Below are 21,344 nucleotides of genomic sequence, written 5' to 3'. Positions count from 1 at the left end.
GGGAATATATAAGACTGTGGTCTTATAAATTCCTGACGGTCTCCATTCAAATCCAATTGCCTACGTTGCCAGAAGTCTTTCTGGAGTGCCTCTTGCCACATTAATGCAGACTCACAATCATCATGAGGCCAGTTCCTTATTACTCACCACATTAAATCTTTTCTGGGTAGAGACAGGGTCTCACTATGTTGCTCAGGCTGGTCTCAAACTCCTGGACTCAAGCTATCCTTCTGCTTTGGCCTCCCAAAATGCTGGAATTACAGGTGTGAGACACCGTGCCCAGCCACCACATCAAGTCATAAGCCAAATCCTGCATTTCTTTGGTCATGATGTATGCATAGCAGTTATACAATTAAGCTTAAAATTAATCTACATAGTAACAGCAATATTAAGGACAATCTTTTCCTTGTAACTTGACTTACTGGAACACAAATCTTTATCCATTAGCCCGAAAAATATCCATTTCTGTATAGTACCTAGGTTACTCACTTAAATCCAAGATTTGAGCCAAAATATATGTATAATTAATCACATTGTGTTATAGCTGGTTATAGGAAACTGGTTCCCAGACAAATTCCCATACATGATCTGCTTAAGTGAGGATAACAGATTGACTCAGGAATCAAAAGCAATCCATTTTTTAAAAAAGAAAAAAATGAAAGAGATGTCTCATTCTAGCTGCTAGACTATGATTTCCTTGAGGGAAAAGATTATTTGATTCATCTTTACATCCCTCAAGAATAATATAGTGTCTGAGACACGTTAGGCATGAAATAAATATTGATTAAATGAATAAGTGTAGACATTGTTAACCTGAAGATTAAGCATGTCTCACTTCATAATTTATGAGATATGTTTTAATTATCATTTGTGTTTTAGAAACCTCTGTATATATATTTCATCTTTATATTGATTTATCATGTCACATCATTTAAGCTTATGCTAACATTTAGTGCTCACTCACTTTTGTCTCCTTGGTTGATCATATTTTTTCCTAGTTGTATTAGAGTGTTGGCCACTTGGTGGAAAAGAACAGAGATCACTGAAGTCCCCACAAGGGGCAGGGCCTTACTTAAAGAATATACACTTGGGGCAACTCAGAAAAGCTGGACCATAAGACTTCAGAAAAACCAGAGATGACTTTTGATCTTCACTCTGGTGTTCTGCCATGAACACAACCTTCTGTCTCTAAAGGGTGTTGCCTTTATAGGCCACTCCTCCTGCATGCTCTGCGGTCTGCACCCGGTGCCACCTGGCTGTCTCCCTTTTCCGTGTAGATTCTTTATCACATAGCTTCCATTTCCTCATGGGATTCTTTACTCAAAATTTGGCTTGCCATGACTCTCCATGACTTTTTTCTTCTAAGAGACAAGATCTCGCTCCATCCCTCAGGCTGGAGTACAGTGGCAAGAACACGGCTCACTGCAGCCTCAACCTCCCAGGCTCAAGAGATCCTCCTACCTCAGCCTCCCTAGTAGCTGGGACTGCAGGTGCATGCCACCACACCAGACTAATAATTTTTAAATTTTTTTGTGGAGATGGGGGTTTCGTTATGTTGCCCTGTCTGGTCTTGAACTCATGGCCTCAAAAGATCCTCCTGCAAGGCCAGGTGCGGTGGCTCATCCCTTTAATCCTAGCACTTTGGGAGGCCGAAGTTGGTGGACTGTCTGAGGTCAGGAGTTCGAGACCAGCCTGGCCAACATGGAGAAACCCTGTCTCTACTAAAAATACAAAAATTAGGTGGGTGTGGTGGCACATGCCTATAATCCCAGCTACTTGGGAGGCTGAGGCAAGATAATTGCTTGAACCCGGGGGTCAGACGTTGCAGTGAGCCAAGATCACGCCACTTCACTCCAGCTTGGGCAAACAGCAAAACTCCATCTTAAAGAAAAAAATCCTTTTGCCTTGGCCTCCCAAAGCTCTTGGATGACAGAGCGGGGCACGTGCCACTGTATCCAGCCCTCTATGACTTTAATTCTCATATACATGGTAATCTTTCAGCTCCCGCTCCATTGCTAAGTGATACTGTGAATTCTCCATTCAAATTCCTAAGTCAAAGTGCTCAACCGAATACATTTTGGCTGCTTGTTTGTGGGGTGAGGGTGCTGTCCATGTAGTTTGTATATACAGAGCTGCCATTTGGCAGTGACTGTGAGTTGGGTGGCTTCATGTAGTAGAAGGCTGTAGGTTAGCAAGTACACAATTGATGTTTCCAATAAGATTGGCCTGATCATCCACTTCTTAACGTTGCTTATTCTGGTTTCACTCTTTGATTCTAAGTTTAATTTATCATGAAATTGTCTGAGATCACCACTTTTGCCCAAAGTCTGTAACAGTTCTAATTTTTTATATCATGTGAGACTGAAATTGTTGCATGGTACAGAGATGTTCTGTATTTATTGATTGTTATTATTTGAGATTACTATAAAATATATGTTAATACTTTGATATGTTGAAATGTATGAAAGATAGACAAGGAATAAAGAAAAGTTGAACCAGAATTTTCTCATTACATCTGAACAAAGTTTCACCACTCTCGTGGCAATTAAGTCACGTATTTTGAAACCAGACAAATTGGTTCAAATTACTAATAACAACCGATAGTAAAGTCCTACTTCAAAATTTAAAATCTCGAGCTTCTCTGGTCTGCATGGTAATTTTGAAAGTATTAATAAAACACTGATTGTGTTATTCTATGCAGTTTACAAAAAACAGAGCCATTATTTAACAAGAAGGAATTTTTAAAACCATGATGAGTTGCATGGGAGAATAAAATCCAATTTTATTTTCTTCATGAGCCACTCATTCAATATGAAACTTTTTTTTTTAGAAAAATAATTTTTTTCTTTTTTTAAATCTTCAACTTTTAGTTTATGTTCAGGGGTACATGTGCAGGATGTGCAGGTTCATTACAGAGGTAAACGTGTGCCATGGTGGTTTGCTTCAAAGATCCCCCCATAACCTAGGTATTAAGCCCAGCATCCACTAGCTATTCTTCCTGATGCTTAATATGAGACTAATATTCTGTGCACACTCTTCCATCAGCTCCTAGAAGCTGATATTCAAAACCACGTGTGTATGTAGTCTCTTGTGTCTATTCCCTTATTATGAAGCTAACCTTCCTCTTTCATAAAGAAGTTTGGCATTAACAGGATAAAGTTAGGAAATGAGTTCAGAGAGCTGGTATTTAGATGGCACATTGGTACTTAAATCTGACCCATCAGAGACCTGGCAGAAAATGAAAGTCTATAGCTGGAAATCAAATCACAGGGGTAATCTCTAAGAACTCTGAGCTGCTGCCATTTTCTCCAGATAGCGATGGAGCACAACTGTCAGAGTGAAATCCTGGCTGACTTGACTGACTGCATAAAATGCCATGAGAAACACCTGTCTCATCAAGGACATTAAAAAGGTAAACATGGAATAGCCAATGAAGTCAGAAAAAGCCAGCTTTCATCTCCTTTTTTATGGAGTAGAGTCCAAATCAGTGTCTTTTAAAAGAGTATCCTTTAATCTGATTGTAGTGTCAATCACGGCTCAAGAGTTAAGTTCATTGGAAAAAAATAAAACTGTACAATAAGAAATCATACAGAGAAAAAAAAATTGAAAAATCAGAAAAGGACCCTCCAGCCCTGATGGTTTTTCCCTTTGAAGCGGGGATTCATTTTGAAATTTTAAGTGTTTTTTTGGTCTGTAGAAATAAGAATCCTATTATTTTTAAATGGTTATAAGCATGTTGTAATTATAGTTCAGAAATGAAAATCCTATTAAATTGGTGCTTTGAGGAGGATTGACCAAAGATTATTTAAAATAATACATTTTTAAAGTCATAAGACTAAATTAAGTGAAGATCTGTACTATATGAGAAAAAAAATTGTGGATTTCTCTTTTAAAATATGTACAACCCTGAAGGAAGAGAGGTCATGACATAGAGAAGTTCTGACCCTCTCTTCACCCATCTTTAATCAAACAAAAATTCATAGGCAAACCTTGTTTAGAGTGCTTACATACAAGGTGAGAAATTCTAGGGTCTTTCTGTCCTGCTGTCATATTCAGATTTGAGAGGTAGGTGTTCAAGAGTAAGTTGAGGAAGCTTCTTGCACAACCTTAAGTCACTTTTTAAGATATTTGCAGTGTTCTTTCAGATAAAAATGGGTGCTGAGGGGTGCTGATAGTTACTCACAGTTTGAACAATTTGCAAAATACTTTTCTTATTCCTTTCCATTGCAGGTGCCTTCTCTCTCCTCTTTTTTTTTCTGGACTGACATTTATTTTCATCAAAATAAGTAGTCAGGTTGATTTATTTCACCTGAATTAACCTTATATAAGGGAAGTTGCCAACAGGCTTCACAAGGTAGTCCATTGCGCACAGGACATCCAACTTCTTTCTGCAGCATCCATAATGATGTCAACGTTAGAGGTTAGTAGGACCCCCAAGGAGTGGAACTTTCTGGAAAAGCAAAATCCAAATTGTATCTTTCCTTCTAGATATTCAACAGAACTGTGTTTGTTCAGACCTGTGGTTCCAACAACAACAAGAAGAAATTCCAACAAGAAGAAGAAACAAACGGTATGAACTGGATCTAGTAGTTAAAGTTGTACCTTGAAAGGAATTAAAGAATATGTGGTATTTCATTTTAGCTATTTTATAAATATGTTCTTCAAAGTGTTGCTCAGTCAATTCTGCAAGCTCCTACTATAATTCAGTATTGTAATTCAGTAAGTTGCCAATACTTACTGAATATCTGAATAAAATCTTTTTGCCATGACTACTTAAATTAATTCAAATACTGAGTCCCTACTCTGCAAGTTTTTGCCAGGTACAAATCCTACTGGAAAGGCAATTCTGTATTTTGAATTCTGGATGTTTCCTTATAAACTCCATCACTATTAGCCACCATTTCCATAATCCCCATTTATGTAATGAGGAACATCAGCATTGCTAAGCTTAAATATGTTAATTCTTCACTTTCTAAGCTTTCACCGCAGGAGAGCATGGTTCACTTTTAAAAATGGTATCATTAGCTTTTGTGTATGTGCAGAAAACATCTGCGGTTTTTATCTGTCCAGGATCCATTTCCCTCTTTTGTTTTGTTTTGTTTTGTTTTGTTTTCTGGAAAACAGCACTTGGATTTTCCACAGGGAAACCCTCCTCGTCCTCTACTGTCTGCAGGCATGGTAACAGAGCCAGTCAAGTAGCCCTCCCCTCTCCTGGCCTGGGGAGATCAAGCCAGGTCACTCTGATCCCCTCTCCTAGGAACTTGAATCTTGAGACACTTGACACCAGTTGACTTGAGGTGAGCTGACTCACCTCAAAAGATAGACTCCAAGGAGCCCAGCCACAGTTCCCAATGCTGAAATTCTCAGAGCAGCCCTGATCCAACCTTCAGCTTTCCTTCCATAGCTCTGCTGTTGGCCAGTAGCCCTCAAACAATAGTGATGCACAAAGAAGTCACATTGAGAGATTATTAAACATTAAATTATCAGGATCCATCCCTGAGATTCAGAATCTATGGGTCTAAGATGGTTCCCAGAGATCTGCATTTTTTTGGGGACCAACATCCCTGGGAATCCTAATGCTAGTGACCCAAAGAACACACTAAGAAGCTGTATTAGTCCATTCTAATGCTGCTGAAAAAGACATACCTGAAACTGGGTAATTTATAAAGGAAAGAGGTTTAATGGACTTACAGTTCTTCGTGGCTGCGGAGGCCTCACAATCAATGGCCGAAGGCAAAGGAAGAGCAAAGGGACATCTTACATGGCGGCGGGCGAGAGGGCTTGTGCAGGGGAACTCCCCTTTATAAAACCATCAGATCTTGTAAGACTTGTTCAGTATCATGAGAACAGTATGGGAAAAATCTGCCCCCATGATTCAATTACCTCCCACCGGGTCCTTCCCATGACTCATGGGGATTATTACACTTCAAGGTGAGATTTGGGTGGGAACACAGAGCCAAACCATATCAACAGCATTACTACAAACCTCCAATGAATTCTATCTTTTAAATTAGAAAAAGGTGATTTCTAGTATGTACCATCAAATTGTATTATCCACCCTCTCTGAAGTTTTGGAGGGTAATTATGAATATAGAGGCATAGAACCTTGAGGCAGAGAGGAAGGGAGAGATTCCACATCTTCCAAGTAGATTCTTTTAGCTCACCATTCCTTGACATCTTGCCCTGTCTCCCTTAACTAGGAGCCTTGAAAGTCATTAAGAAGCCTTTGTTCCAATTAAAACTATGTCTCATTCCTCTTTGTAGAAAAAAGGTTGTGATCCACTCTTTTGAATAGCTATCACATTGTTTCATAATGTTATATCTGCTCCAAAGAAAAAACTGATTCACCCAATAATGAAACTACCATACAGAAGTCAATGGGACACTCTGGGGACGCTTCACAGACTCACTGGAAATATTACCAAAAAAAAAGAAAAGAAAAAAGAAAGGAAGAAAGAAAAAAATGGTAAGGGATGGAAATTGCAACAGGACCCTTGTCCCTTACTCTCTTTATTCAGGTTTATTGTTTGGAAATCAGGGTAGGTTACATAAATTATTTATTCCTTTGGTGGTATGGAGGAGAATGGTGACCTGCTCATCACAAAAGTGCAAGGAAGAAAAAAAAACCCAACAAACAAAAAATAAAGCTACTTCTGATGATTCAAACAGAAGAGAATTGGCTGTTATCTCAATGTAATACCAAGGAAGAGAACACACACAGGAGTCTGGCTCAATGGGAAACAGATCTATGCAGCAGAAACGTCAGCTGGCAATGAAAGCCTCTAAACCAACAACACAAAAGGCTGCTTCAGAGAACGGCTACCTGCCTGTGCTGCAACCGGGGGGAAGGAAGGAGGAAGGACACATCTCCTAAAATAGGAGCTGCTTGTTTTATATACGGTAAAGATGTTAGGGAAGGTTTCCATACATGTAGCCATTAAAGCCCTTAACTCAAGGCTTCAAATAATCTGGTGGTGTTTTTATTTTTAAATGCTGTGCTTGAAGATAGGTTTTTGTTTTTAAATATGTTTTTGTTTTTAAACATATTTACCTACTTTTGTAACTGCTGTTTTAAAATGAAGTTAGTTTGGGGTTTTAGTCAATTTCATGCTTTCAATCAGAACTTAGATCTCCTCTGCACTTCAGCAGGTCCTTGTTGTGGGTAAATAAGCTGCTTCTTGCTTTATATTCTTAAAAGAAATACAAGGAATATCATCTAAATCGGGAAAAGAGGCCAAAAGAGGAAATGATTACATAGTTGCAAACTGTAGCAACCAAATTTCTCTTCTACTTTATGCATATCAACCAAATTTCTCTTCTACTTTATGCATACTGATGAGACCAAGGAACACTTATACCATCACGAAGCTCTGTATATGTGTGTTTATACACACAAGTATATGGTAAATTTCATATAGATCACATAAATCAATGAAGTATCTGGGGGAAGCTTCATAGACTCACTGAGAGCATTACCCTGTATCCTCCAAAATGACATATTATAATGACAAGTAGGAATAAAGAGGTAGCAGTGAAAAAGTGAAAATTTAATATTTCCTCAGCGTTATGTATACATGTCTTGAGTGTCTGTCAGAGGCCAGGCATTCTTTCTGGGCAACAGAGATACAACAATCCAAAAGGGAGTGAAAGAAACTTAAGTTCAAAGATAGGCAGACAACTAAAGGGATAATTAGGATAAGATAGGGTAAGTGTTACCATAGGGGAAAAGCAAGGATACCTAACCAAGACTAGGGAGCAGCCTCTGTGGAGGAGCACAGGCAAATAAAAGAGTGTTGGTTGTTGGGAAACTGTATGAAATTCAATGCCACTGGGACTTCGGAGGAAGAAGGTGCTGAGAGTTAAGGCTAAGGAGATAAGCAGTGGCTTGATCAAGAAGTGTCTCATAGCAACATTGCTCAGATTGCACTCATATTCTCAGAAAACGGGAACCAACTGGGGGCTTTAAGAAGAGAAATACCATGATTGCTCTTGAAAAAAATCACAATGGCTGTTCCAATGTGAAGAATGGATTGTTGGAGGATGAAGACCAAGATGGGGTGACCAGTTAGGAGGCTGCTGATATGGTTTGGCTTTGTCCCCACCCAAATTTCATCTGGAATTGTAATCTCCTTAATCCCCACTTTCGGTGGGAGGTGACTGGATCGTGGGTGCAGTTTCCTCCACGTTGTTCTTGTGATAGTGAGTTTTTATGAGATCTGATGGTTTTATAAGGGGTTCTTCCCCCTTTGCTCTCTTCTCTCTCCTGTGCCATGTGAAGAAGGTCCTTACTTCTCCTTTGCCTTCTGCCATGACTGTAAGTTTCCTGAGGTCTACCCAGTTATAAGGAACTGTGAGTCAAGTAAACATCTTTCCTTTATAAATTATCCAGTCTTGAGGACTACTCTACAGCAGGGTGAGAATGGACAACCACAGTTACTGTAGTAGCTTGGGAAGGAAATAACAGCCTGCACTAGGATTGAGATAGGTGGAATAGAAAGAAAAGATTCCAGAGCTCTCAAGGAAGTAGCAATGATTGAACATGATTGAATGGATCAGAAAGTAAAGAAGAGGGACAGGGACCATGTTTCTGGTTTGGACAATGGAGAGTATAACAATGTCATTTAATCTAACCAGTAAATGAGGAGTACATATAAGTAGTGATGGGAGAGTGGAAGGGAGGAGCAGAGAGAGGGAGGAACAGGACCACAAAGATGGAGCTCAGTCTTGCATAACCATGTTTACAGTGCCTGGAGTGTTTCCAAATAGAGATGTCTGGAAACTTTTGAATATGGGTCTAAAACTTGGAAGAAAGATCTGGGCTGGGCATATTGATTTGGTAACCATCAGCATATGTGCAGAAAAGTTTAACTTCAATTTCTCTAGCCATTTTTTCTAGGTATATTTTCTTTCAGATTTTCTTTCTTTTGAGCATTCCTCAAATGTCATGTTGCCATTCACCAGCTTCTCTAGAGTTGAGGATGGACTCATGACCACCTGAAGGAATAGCAATATGGCAAGACATTGAATATATCATTAGGAGATTAGATTAGGAGAAATAGGATGAAAAAAATGGAGACAAGAGAATGTGGTATCACAGAAGTGAAGGGAAAAGTGTTTTAGACAGTGGGATGGGGCCATGTCCAACAGATGTGACCATGTGACCATCATGAGTGGTGTGTATCTTTAGCGGAGGATGATAATTCAGTAGGCTAGCATAATTAATGGAAATATATCTTAAGATGATGTAAATTCACCTGATTAGATCTCATATATTCCTTCTGACCTTCATTTACTTAGGAAATCTGCCAGCAACCAAGGTGTACCACAGTGCAAATCAACTCAGTAGGACTTGATCACCCTTCATGAAGCAGATTCTTATCATGCAAAGCAAAGGACTTAACCCTAACCCACAGTTAAGCACCTCCACATATAACATCCCATGAAGGCCAGACCTAAAGGACATTTGGGAGGTCATAGCAGTGTTGCTATGAGACACTTCTTGATCAAGAAGAAGGCCAGACCTTGCCCTTCTTTATTCCAAAATACTTTGAGTACATATAACAATTTCTCAATCAATAGACTCCTCGATTTCTGAATTACTTTTGCTCAATGCATTTCAGGTTGAGCGTTTTCTAGTGAAGTAGGAGATAACATACTATTTAAATTTTATAAGCCTTTCTGGAAAAAGGTGAGGGATAAATTAATTTTAAGACACTTGTCACATTAAATATGTATTATTAAATTAAAACATTCTTATTACAACATACTTAATGATGTAAAAGGTAAAATCCTGCCTGTTCCCCTATAATCTCATTTTCATGTGCTGTTCATATATTGGTAAAGTCTTTTAGACCTCTACTCATGCAAACACCAATATAAATACAAACACATGTAGAATAAATGCAATCATACTATATACATTCCTCTACATCTTAATTTTTATATAACATATTCTCAGAATATAAACCTCCTTCTATGTCAGTCTATACAAATCTAGCCTTTTGTCTTTAATGCCTATATGCTATTTCCTGCTATAGGTGGTATACCATTTATTTATTCCTATTGTCAGATAATCCTGCTTTGTCAAACACATTTTAATGTTCCAGAAACTCATATATTTCCACCACTAGACTAGACTTTTCTGAGGACAGAGATGAAAGGTTCAATTCCTCTCTACATTTCTAACTTTCAGAATAGCCTTGGGCAAAGAGCAGGGACTCAGTAAGTGCTTCATGAATGAACAGTTAGATGATGACCACTACAGCCCTACATAATTCAATATGCTTTACAAGAGCTTTCCTTAAAACAATGAAGGCATCCTTCTAAAAGGGACTGCTCTTTTTCAGCATTGGAGAAGTTGTGCTCAGATGCAGAGGGAGGTGGGAATAATCACAATTGAAACAGTTCACATTTACTTGAGTACTTACTCTGTGCCAAGTGTTTTCATAGTTTAACACATTTAATAATCATAGAAAACTTAAGACTCTATTATTATCCTTGTTTCATAGAAAGGGAAGTCGAGGCACAGAGTGATGGAGTAACTTGCAGGAGCTTCTCCGGTGTGCAAAGGCTGGGCCCCTGCCCCGGAAGTGTCATTCACACATGAAGCTGCCTCAACCAATGGGAAGAAAAAGTGATCAGTGTTAACTGGGGATGTGCTGGGAGGTGCTAAGGCAACCGGAGGGTCCCATGACCCTGAACATGCACCAACAAGCTCATTCTCTACACATGCCCAGAGGTTGCCAACCACCAACTTAATTTCATTTTCCCGCCTCTGTGCTTCTTAATGTTTATATGAAAGTTTATCTTATTTTCTTTTTTCTTTTATTTTTTTGTTTTCCTTTTTGAGATGGAGTCTCACTCTGTCACCCAGGCTGGAGTGCAGTGGCGTGATCTCAGTTCACTGCAATCTCCACCTCCTGGGTTCAAGTGATTCTCATGCCTCAGCCTCCTGAGTAACTGGGATTACAGGTGCCTGCCACCACACCTGGCTAATTTCTGTAAGTTTAGTATAGATGGGGTTTCACCATGTTGGCCAGGCTGGTCTTGAAATCCCGACCTCAAGTGATCCGCCCACCTTGGCTTCCCAAAGTGCTGGGATTACAGGAGCCAGCCACCACACCCGGCCTCTTATTTTCTTTTAATAAAACGTCATTATGTAGTGAGGTTTATAATGAAAGCCAAATTTAAAGCTCTGAAAAAATTAAGGATTTTAACATGGCCAATATTAAAAGCTATTATTAATAAAAACACATGCAGTTCCAAATATGAAGTTATCAATTTCTTACCAAAATACATATATGAACTTGACATTCCAAGATACAGAGGTCTTAAAAGCCAAATATCACCCTTAAAGGACATCTTAAGACATATCTGGAAAAGCTCTGAGTGATTTAAGGAGACATATATATATATATACACACACACACACATATATATACACACACACACACACACAGTATATATACACACATACATAGACACATGCCTTTAAAAATCATTTACTGGGCAAATATATTTCCCAAGGCACATGTAAGTGTATAGCTCATACTTATTTTATTTATTTATTTAGAGATAGAGTCTCGCTCTGTCTCCCAGGCTGGAGTGCAGTGGTACAATCTCGGCTCACTGCAGCCTCCACCTCTGGGGTTCCGGTGATTCTCCCGCCTCAGCCTCCCGAGTAGCTGGGATTACAGGCATGCACCACGACACATGGCTAAGTTCTTGTATTTTTAGTAGAGACGAGGTTTCACCCTGTTGTCCATGCTGGTCCTGAACTCCTGACCTCAAGTTATCTGCTCATCTCGGCCTAGCAAAGTGCTGGGATAACAGGCGTGAGCCACTGTGCCTGGCCGGCTCACACTTATTTTAACTGGCAGGACAAGTCTGATCACTTGTGAAAAATATGAATTGTGAGTGAACAACCACAATTAAAAAAAAAAAAGTAAACTATCTACATTCTGCTAACCAGAAATCTCTGTGAACTGGCACTTCAGCACTTCTCTAGCCCAGTGATAATTGATTTTTATACCCAAAAGCACTACAACATTTTCATGTTAATTTAATTATTATCCCGTTATTTAAACTTGGGAAGACATTCAAAACAACATGACCAAAGCACTATACATGGAATGAGTCAATTTCAGTTTGAATCTCAGTTTCACCATCCTCAGACTCTGTGGCCTTTGGCAGTACAGTTTATTTCCCTGATTTGAAATTTTCTCATCTATAAAATGAAGACATTGTCACTTCCTTTGCCTATCCCTAGTGATTGCTTTAATGTCAAATAAAATAGTGGGCATAAAAGCATTTTGTAAACTTTGAAGGACTACGTGAATGTGCGTTGGAACAATCAGAATTTAACTACAGTACTGAATTGTTTAAGTTATGGTATATATACAAATGCAGTGTCATTTGGTGACATTTAAATCTCTAAAAGCTTGAAGGTGATCACACACTATGGAAAGTGTGGATCTTATAAGAGATTAGTAACATGTGGACTACATTACCTTCCAGTATCTAGTCATTTATTAAAGCTTTTCAATACTATTAGTAGTTAACAACTAACACAGGCGGCAACCAAGCGGACAGCAAATTCCCCTGCGTCAAGATCTCCTAACACAGTGACTACTCATTTTTCAAAAACAACCACATATCGGGCCAGAAGTAAGTGCACATCTTAGCTCTCACAGTAAACTTTTGAAATTTTACTACTATCCTGATTATATGGATGAGAAAACTGAGACTCAAAGAAAGAAAAGAACCCCACTATCACATGGTAAATAAATGATTATATCAAAATTCAAACCCAGGCTAAGTCTGATTCCATTTGTATATATCTCTGTCGGTAACATTTGTCTCTAATGATTTTGTTGTGCTAATCACCGGATGCTTTTCTCCCTGCCTGTTCTTTTCTGAACGAAAATGCCTGAAAAGACAGATAACCTAAGACAAAAAGAAGCAAGATACTTGAACAGGTACTTCACAAAAGAAGACGGCTAAATGGCCAGGCGTGGCGGCTCACACCTTTAATCCCAGCCCTTTGGGAAGCTGAGGTGGGCAGATCACAAGTTCAGGAGTTCAAGACCAGCCTGGCCAATATGGTGAAACCCCGTCTCTACTAAAAATACAAAGATTAGCTGGGCATGTTGGCAGGCACTTGTAGTCCCAGCTACTCAGGAGGCTGACGGCTTGAATCCGGGAGGTGGAGGTTGCAGTGAGCCGAGATTGCGCCACTACACTTCAGCCTGGGCAACAGAGTGAGACTCCATCTCAAAAAAAAAAAAAAAAAAAAAAAGAAGATGGCCAAATGGTCAATAAATATATGAAAACATGCTTGACTTCATTAGTTATCAGGGAAATGCACAGCAAAGCCATAATGGGATACTCTGACATACGAATCAGACAGGCTAAAATGCAAATGACAACACTAGGTGTAAGGGGAAGGCACGGAGGTGGGAATGAACATTGATCCAATGTTTCAGAAAGCTGCTGACCAGCATCTACTTAAGCACAATGTATTTAGACTGTACCCTATGACTTGGCAATTTCGGCAATTTCATTCCTTGATTCGCATCCAAGAGAAATGCATACATAAACATTCACAATATGGCATATCCCAACTGTTTATAACAGCACTATTTATGATAGCCCCAAACTGGAAACTACCCAAATGCCCATCAACAGTAGCATGGATCACTAAGTCATCGTAGAGCCACACAATGGAATACTGTACAACCGTGAGCACGAGAAACTGCAGCTTCAACTATGTGCAGCCACGTGGGTTAATATCATGAATACAATAGTGAGCAACACAAGCTGGCTGAGAGGAGAGTACATGCTGTTTGAGTTCATTTGAATAAAATTCAGAAACAGGAAAAACCAATCCACCATGTTAGAAGTCTGTTTAGTGGGTACCCTGGGGGAGGTGGGAGACAGCTGGAATTGGAAGGGAGGAGAAGGTTGCTCGCAATGCTTGGTTTCTCGATTTGAGTGTTGGTTACACAGGCATGTTTGCTTTGAGAACATTCTTCGAGCTCAACGCTTATATAATTTCTGCACCCACTTTTCTGCATGTATGTTATACTTCGATAATAGTACATTTTAAAATAACTAAACGGGTATAATTGGATTGTTTGTAACACAAAGGATAAATGCTTGATGGGATGTATACCCAATTGTCCATGATGAGATTATTAGGCATTGCATACCTGTATCCAAACATCTTACGTACCCCATAAATATATACACCTATTATGTACCCACAAAAATTAAAACATTTTTTCAAAAAGCTTACCAAAAAGAGTTAGTATCTCTGCTCTCCAAAGCATGCAAATGTCAATACTTGAGAAGCGTTTCACAGAAATGCACACAGAGCTTACCATGTTTATATATCCTTTTACATTTAAGAGTATTTATTCAGCTCACAGATTTTCGTGTCCTTAACAAAATAGCAAGACAGTTTAGGTAAACACAGGAATTACTTCTGAGCTGTGAAGCTGAGTTCTAAAAGAATGATGGTTACGAGTAAACAAAAGAATGAAGACCAGATATTGAACATCAATAATAATGTCAAGAATAAAAGGCTTATGCATTGAGTCTTAAAGAGCAAGACAGAGCTACAGCCTACAGCCTACTTCTGTGAGCCCACTGCTCAGAGAAGTTTTGAATCTGAAGGTAACGTTAAACAAGTGAGGGGAGGCAACCTAATAAAAGCAACAGCTTAGAAAGGTAAAAACCTAGAAATAAAGAACTATGGCATATGCGTATAACTTTCTTTGAAACCCACATAACTTTCATATTCTTTCTGAGAGACAATGTTTCAGTAGGAGGAATTCTTAAGAAAGCTGTCATACTAAAAAGAAAAGGTATAAGAACTAGTGAGAGATTAAGATACACGCACACACAGGTGCATATTTATCAATTGATTTCTATTACATCTAAAATATATTCTCTATGTAATTAGATCTAACAGATATATGCATACATGTATGTATATAAATACTGACATTTAGTTCCAGTAATATCAGAATTGTGATTCCTGGAAACTGACAACAGATTTGAGAAAGGACACCAGGACAGCTCAACCAGTGTGACGAGGTCCTAACCACTAGTACCACATAGGGGTCTGACCGCCCTTTGTATTCAATGAGCAGCCTCTAGACTCATCTGCTTTGCAGACAAATCTAAAGTCTCCATTACAGATAGATGCACAGTGGGTTCTTTTCCTTCAAGGAAAAAAATAGGTTTCAGATTTAACCAATCTTCCACTCTGGGTTGGCCATCTGTAAAGAAAACTGCAATCCATAAAGTGTCAAAGAGGAGAGGTTAAAACAGCAGCAGGTGGGTTAGAGGTAAGGCTTCCCAAGAGAGAAACGCTCTAAAGTAAGTGAAAATTTATTTCTAGTGACCAAGGGTATGCATTTCTTTTATCTTTAAAAGACATCTGTGCTCTATATTTTGTGGTACTTTATTCAAAATACAGGGTAAAAATATTTGAGAATGAGCAGATGAACCAAGTCTCTGTAACTTTCAATCAAGACTTCAAAAATCCAGATTATGTTGTCTCTTCTTTCTATTTATTTACATGTTCAGTGTAAGAAGAAGAACTAAAATAAGTAGGGTAAAAATTTGTTGCTTTGTTGGAGGCCTTATTTCAGAATTTTTGTATTCAACAGGCACACATAACCATGGATTTCTTCTAATTCATTATACAAGAATAAACAGAAACACAGAAAGCTAAGAAATCCTCACTCTTCATTATTCTAGAAACTATGGATTTTTAAATTAAAATTATTTTTGTTTTTAACTTAAGGTTTTCTTTAGGCGGCTAATCTTATACTCTAAAAAGTTGGTAACACTTATTCCCAAATCTTATTTAAAAAGCAATTAATTTTTTGATTGGATAAAAACCATCTATCCCCGCAGATGTCTTTAGAAATCTTGGCTGGCTACCTCACTACTCCATTGATTTCTGATATGTCAACTGTTGCATTCAAAAGACAAATGGCACCAAATATGTAACAATTACAAAAACCTTTAAATCAAAGGGATTTTTCATGCTTTTACTTATTTAATAAAATTGAATACTGTCTTTAAGATTTGACAGCATAGTTCTCTCTTCCCTGCCATCCCACCCCGCCCCCTCACCGTTTCCAACTTTATTATTGAGATCATATCACATTTTGACCTTGTTTGTCCTGTAAGTCTCACATATATCTCTTTTTTGTGGCCAATTTTCCAAGGTCACGGGTTTCTTTACCTTCAATACTTTAAGTATTGATTAGCTTGCTTTGTCAATTTTCTATTTGTTTTGCAGTCAGGAATGTCAAACCAGTGTTAAGCAATTCAGCACTGCAGTTTGCCCAGCCTGCATAAACCTCCTGTTCCCTCTCACATCCCTCCCTGAAAACAGAGTGGCTGCTCGCAAAAGGAGTACGAAAATCAAGCCAGCGCTTGCTCGGAGCTGGTCGGCTAGTGTACGGCACAGCATATTGCAATTAGCATCCAATCATGTTAAGTAGTGATACTTCAATATTTGTGTGAGCCTGCCTTGTAGAATTTAATACTCAGACAGCCATTTTGCAAAACACAGCAGGGCCATGAAATAAGGGCTATTTCAGTGAAAGAGTCACAGGATGATAAAGCTGTTGCAACAGCTGTGTCATCCATCCAGTGATTATTATCTACTATTTTTCTGAAGCTGCTCAAAATAGGATTTAGTGCCTCTGCGCCTATCTATAATTTGTCAAACTCTGTGGTATTTCTCCCCCCCACCATCCCATCATTCACATATGAAAACAGGACTACTCTAGGTAAAAGAGAGTAGCAACTGGTTTGAATGAGGCAGATCTCTGAGACAATGGACTTCTCAGACCAATCCCTGTGCAAGTTATTTCCAACCTTATCAAAGTCACAAGGCACAAAAGATAGATAAAAACATCTCTGGGAAAAAATAAATATCTCAGAATCTCCTATACCTCAGATTCCTTGAAAACTCATGGTACGAAATGATCGACTGTCTGGTTGGTTCAGCACAGGGAATAAAAACAGCTGAAAGAGGCAACATACACCAGACAGACACAAATAGTATTTTCAGCTCCCAGCTGCAATTCTACAGCAATAGAAACTTACATAGGACACCCGTACTCGCCGGCGATGCACCAGCCCGCAGCACTGCATGAAGAGGGGGCAGAACGCAGTCAGCGTGTGGCTTCACCAAGTTGCACTGTGCCTTGTCTTCTCGTCACAGCCTCGGTCCATTTCTTCCCACCTTCTACTCCCAGGTAAGAGGCATGAGCAAATCACTTAGCTTTCTGCCTCCTAGGTAGCTTCTAAAAGAGCCACCGTTCCTGCAGGCATGCCAAAACTTTGTTCTCCCCTGTTTGTCTTTTTTTGGGGGTGGGGGGCGTAATTTGAGATCTTCTTCAGGGGGGTTTCCTATTTGCAAAAATCTACAAGAAGTAGCATTAATTTTCCGGAAGTAAGTATTGCTAACACAGAGTTAGGGCTGTCCAGATCATCAGAGTTTCTTGGTGACGCTTTTACAGTAGCCATTCTCAACTCGGGAGATTTTCAAACCTCTGAGTGTCTTGCATTTCGCGACCCTGCAGTATTCTGCTTTTAAAAAGGAGGAGGCCTACCCCTGCTGCTGTTTATGTGACTGCTTCTTAGCACGCTGCTGTTCCTGCTCCCGCGGCTGCTCGGCTATGACTGCCTTCTTCACAATGCACAGGCTGACAGCAGCATCCTGGATTCACTGTTACCTCTGTAACGTTTTGGGCATATCTGATTTGCTACTTCTCCCTCCTCCCCTGACCCTGAAAAATGACTGAGTCTAGACTCGAATTCACTGTGGGTTCCTAGGACTACAGAAACATCCTCCAAACCGTCAGATGCTTTGTCCTGCAGTAGGTATTTCACATGAATTGTAAGGAGGATCGCCAGAGTGGCCTCAGGACCTGACTCGCTCAAGCACTGCGGCGCAGTTGTTTGGTGCTCACTGGCAAATATTCCTTTTCTGGGTTAAAGCATGTTAAATAAACATAACTCTGGAAGGCGAATTTGATCCGACACAGACCTCATTAATTCATTAGATCACATGCCACCTATGATTTAGATATAACAAACTACATAAGGCTGCCTTCCAAGTGTGAGAGCTCCCAAGTCAATATTCTTTGTAAGCTATTATTTAGATCTTTCCTTAAAGACCCAGTTTTCAGGGACTGAGCTGATCCTAATATTCTCCCTAAAGACCCTGTACATGTCACACCTAAAAAGATGAATCATTAAGACATGTGGAGATTCAGCTGTTCAATGGTATATCAGCCATTCTAACACGCAATGATTCATAAAACCCTTTAGTGTGTCATAGATATTGATTCAAATTTGCCCCCATGCCCAAGTCATTCCATATTCTGTTGAGACCTAAGAAGGTGTGTTAACGATTTCACATCACAGATTAACCACCACTACATCCTTTAGGTTCCTGGAAAAATAAAAGACAATTAATTCTCAACACTTTACCAGTGTTTTCTCAAGGCTTTTTTGAGACAGGGTCTCACTCTACTGCCCAAGCTGAAGTGCAGTGGTGTAATCATGGCTCACTGCAGCCTTGAACTCTTGATTACCTTGCTCAAGCAGTCCTCCCATCTCAGACTCCCAAGTAGCTAGGGTTGTAGGTGCATGCCACCACACCTGGTTGATTTTTTTTTTTTTTTTTTTTTTGAGACAGTGTCTCTCTCTGTCACCCAGACTGGAGTGCAGTGGCACAACCTCAGCTCACTGAAACCTCCACCTCCAGGGTTCAAGCAATTCTCCTGCTTCAGCCTCCTGAGTAGCTGGGACTACAGGTGTGCACCACCACGCCTGGCTACTTTTTGTTTTTTTTTTTTTATTTTTTCTAGTAGAGATGGAGTTTCACCATGTTGGCCAGGCTGGTCTCGAACTCTTGAACTCAAGTGATCTGCCCACCTTGGCCTCCCAAAGTGTTGAGATTACAGGCATAAGCTACAGTGCCCAGCCTAATTTTTAAATTTTTTTTTTGTAGAGACAGGGGTCTCCCTTTTTTGCTCAGGCTGGTCTCAAACTCCTGGCTTCAGGCCATTCTCCTGCCCCAGCCTCCCAAAACACTAGGATTACAAGTGTGAGCCACTGTGCCTGGCCTTCAAATCTATGATTTAAAGCAGCACTTTTATATTGTTATTAATAGTCTAAGAGGTTGATAGAGGTGAAAAAAAATTCTGCCTTCATCTCCTTATTTGACTGACAACCCGGGTCCCAAAATGATTCCATGTTTTGTTTATCAGTAATATAAGCAATAGCATAATTTAAACCCTGTAACTTATACAATCTACATGGTCTGTGAAAATTCTATGGTCTTATCATATACTAGTCAAACCTTTGTGGATTTGAAGGTCCAAAAGGAAAATAACAGATAGTTTATAGATAGACAATAAGGACACTTTAGTGATTAAATCAGAAACCTAGAGTAAAACAAAATTTCTGAATTACACTGCAAATTGGCTCTTGAAGTACATCGTGGAAAAAAAAAAAAAACCCTCACCATTTTCTGAACCATACATGATATATTCCTAGTAGGCAGGATTTCAATTTGTTTTTTTAAAGAAACTTTAGTGAGAAGAACACTAAGTAATATAAAAGAACACATAATTCAAATTCAAGTTTTTTTGTTTTTTGTTTGTTTGTTTGTTTGTTTTTGGCACAGAGTTTCGCTCTTGTTGCCCAGGCTGGAGTGCAGTGGCATGATCTCAGCTCGCTGCAACCTCTGCCTCCTGGGTTCAAGTGATTCTCCTGCCTCAGGCTCCCGAGTAGCTGGGATTACAGGTGCCCACTACCAGTCTGGCTAATTTTTTGTATTTTTAGTAGAGATGGGGTTTCACCATGGTAGGCAGTCTGGTCTCGAACTCCAGTCCTCGTGATCTGCCTGCCTCGGCCTCCCCAAAGTGCGGGGATTACAGGCGTGAGCCACCGTGCCCGGCCTCAAGTTTTTTCTTAAAGCCCCTTCATCACCTCTATCACCACATTTTTACTAGAATAACTGAATAAAGAATAAAGATTTAGCTTAAAGTTAGAATAAGATGAAAACACTGGGGAAACGATCTATCCCTTCTATGATTCTGAATTGGATTTGGAATTCACTTAACTTTTTATTAACCATGATATTTTTATACACAATATAAGAGAGATTCCCCCATTCATTAGAGATTCCACCCACCTTGTCATTCAAGAATCCACAAAAGGATTCCAAGCACTAACTAATTTGATTCGGCAAACATTTATAGAGCACCTTCTGTTTGCTCAGTGCTGTGCTAAGGTGCTGGGGATATGAAATGAATAAAATACAATCCATGTATTCCTCTAGGCACTTGTAACAACTGAGGAGGCCAGGCGCGGTGGCTCACGCCTATAATCCCAGCACTTTGGGAGGCCCAGGTGGGCAGATCACCTGAGGTCAGAAGTTTGAGACCAGCCTGACCAACATGACGAAACCTCGTCTCTACTAAAAATACAAAAATCTGCTGGGCATGGTGGCCCATGCCTGTAATCCCAGCTACTCGGGAAGCTGAGGAAGGAGAATTGCTTGAACCTGAGAGGTAGAGGTTGCAGTGAGCCGAGATCACGCCACTGCACTCCAGCCTGGGTGACAGAGGGAGACTCCATCTCAAAAAACAAAGGAAACAGAACACAGTGTTTAAGAGCAATGGGAACGCCAAGGAAACAACTCCTAACCATCCCTGGAAGGAACAATAGAGCCTTCACAAAGATGAGGACACTTGGGCTAGCCTTGCAGAATGGATAGAATTGCATTCAGTGGAAAGTGGGGGGGAGAAAGAATCCCAGGCAATGGGCAGAAAATGCAAAAGCACAGAAGATTACATACAGAATATACACAGAACAAATTGTGTTTCTATAGTGTATACGAAGAAGGGTATCTTCAGACAACAGGGATCTACCCCAAGTCCTCAGTCTAAACTCAGTTCTCCCCCAGATTCAGTCTTTACTTAGCTCTATATCCCTAGCACTTAGCACAGTGACTGAAACTTCGTAGGTATCATAAAGATTCATAGTTGTCCCCTCCTGATCCATTCTTTACTTCATTTACAGTAATAGAAATAGACATTGGCTGCTGGGCTAAGACGAATGTCCCAGCTTCTCTTGCAACTTGGATGGCCATGGGACTAGATTCTGGTCAATGGGCAGATGCAGAAATGCCATGTGCCAATACCTAAGTCATGTGTCACTGCTGAGAGCTGGGACAGCCATTTATAATGAGAAGAAAGCTGTACATTCAGGAGAACAGAGCGACAAGACAGACCCAAGTC

At 39.7% G+C, this 21,344-nt stretch overlaps 1 protein-coding gene across 4 annotated transcripts in view; it reads right to left on the bottom strand.

The window, feature by feature from the left end:
• CACNB2 (calcium voltage-gated channel auxiliary subunit beta 2) overlaps positions 1-21,344 on the bottom strand; it is a 404,032-nt gene that overhangs the window by 263,377 nt on the left and 119,311 nt on the right. For 2 of the 4 annotated variants that reach the window (XM_058432056.1, XM_058432061.1), the window contains exon 1: positions 17,134-17,854. The exons of the other annotated variants lie outside the window; for them this stretch is intronic. In XM_058432056.1, the coding sequence (XP_058288039.1) occupies positions 17,134-17,181 (48 nt within the window). In that variant the 5' untranslated portion in view covers positions 17,182-17,854. Of the gene's footprint in view, positions 1-17,133; positions 17,855-21,344 lie in introns of those variants that run through there. 4 annotated transcript variants of the gene reach the window in all.

This window comes from Hylobates moloch, unplaced genomic scaffold, assembly GCF_009828535.3.
Source record: "Hylobates moloch isolate HMO894 unplaced genomic scaffold, HMol_V3 SCAFFOLD_2, whole genome shotgun sequence".
Classification (NCBI taxonomy): domain Eukaryota; kingdom Metazoa; phylum Chordata; class Mammalia; order Primates; family Hylobatidae; genus Hylobates; species Hylobates moloch.
The sequence above is the reverse complement of the archived record's forward strand: the minus strand, read 5'-3'. Positions and strand labels throughout refer to the sequence as shown.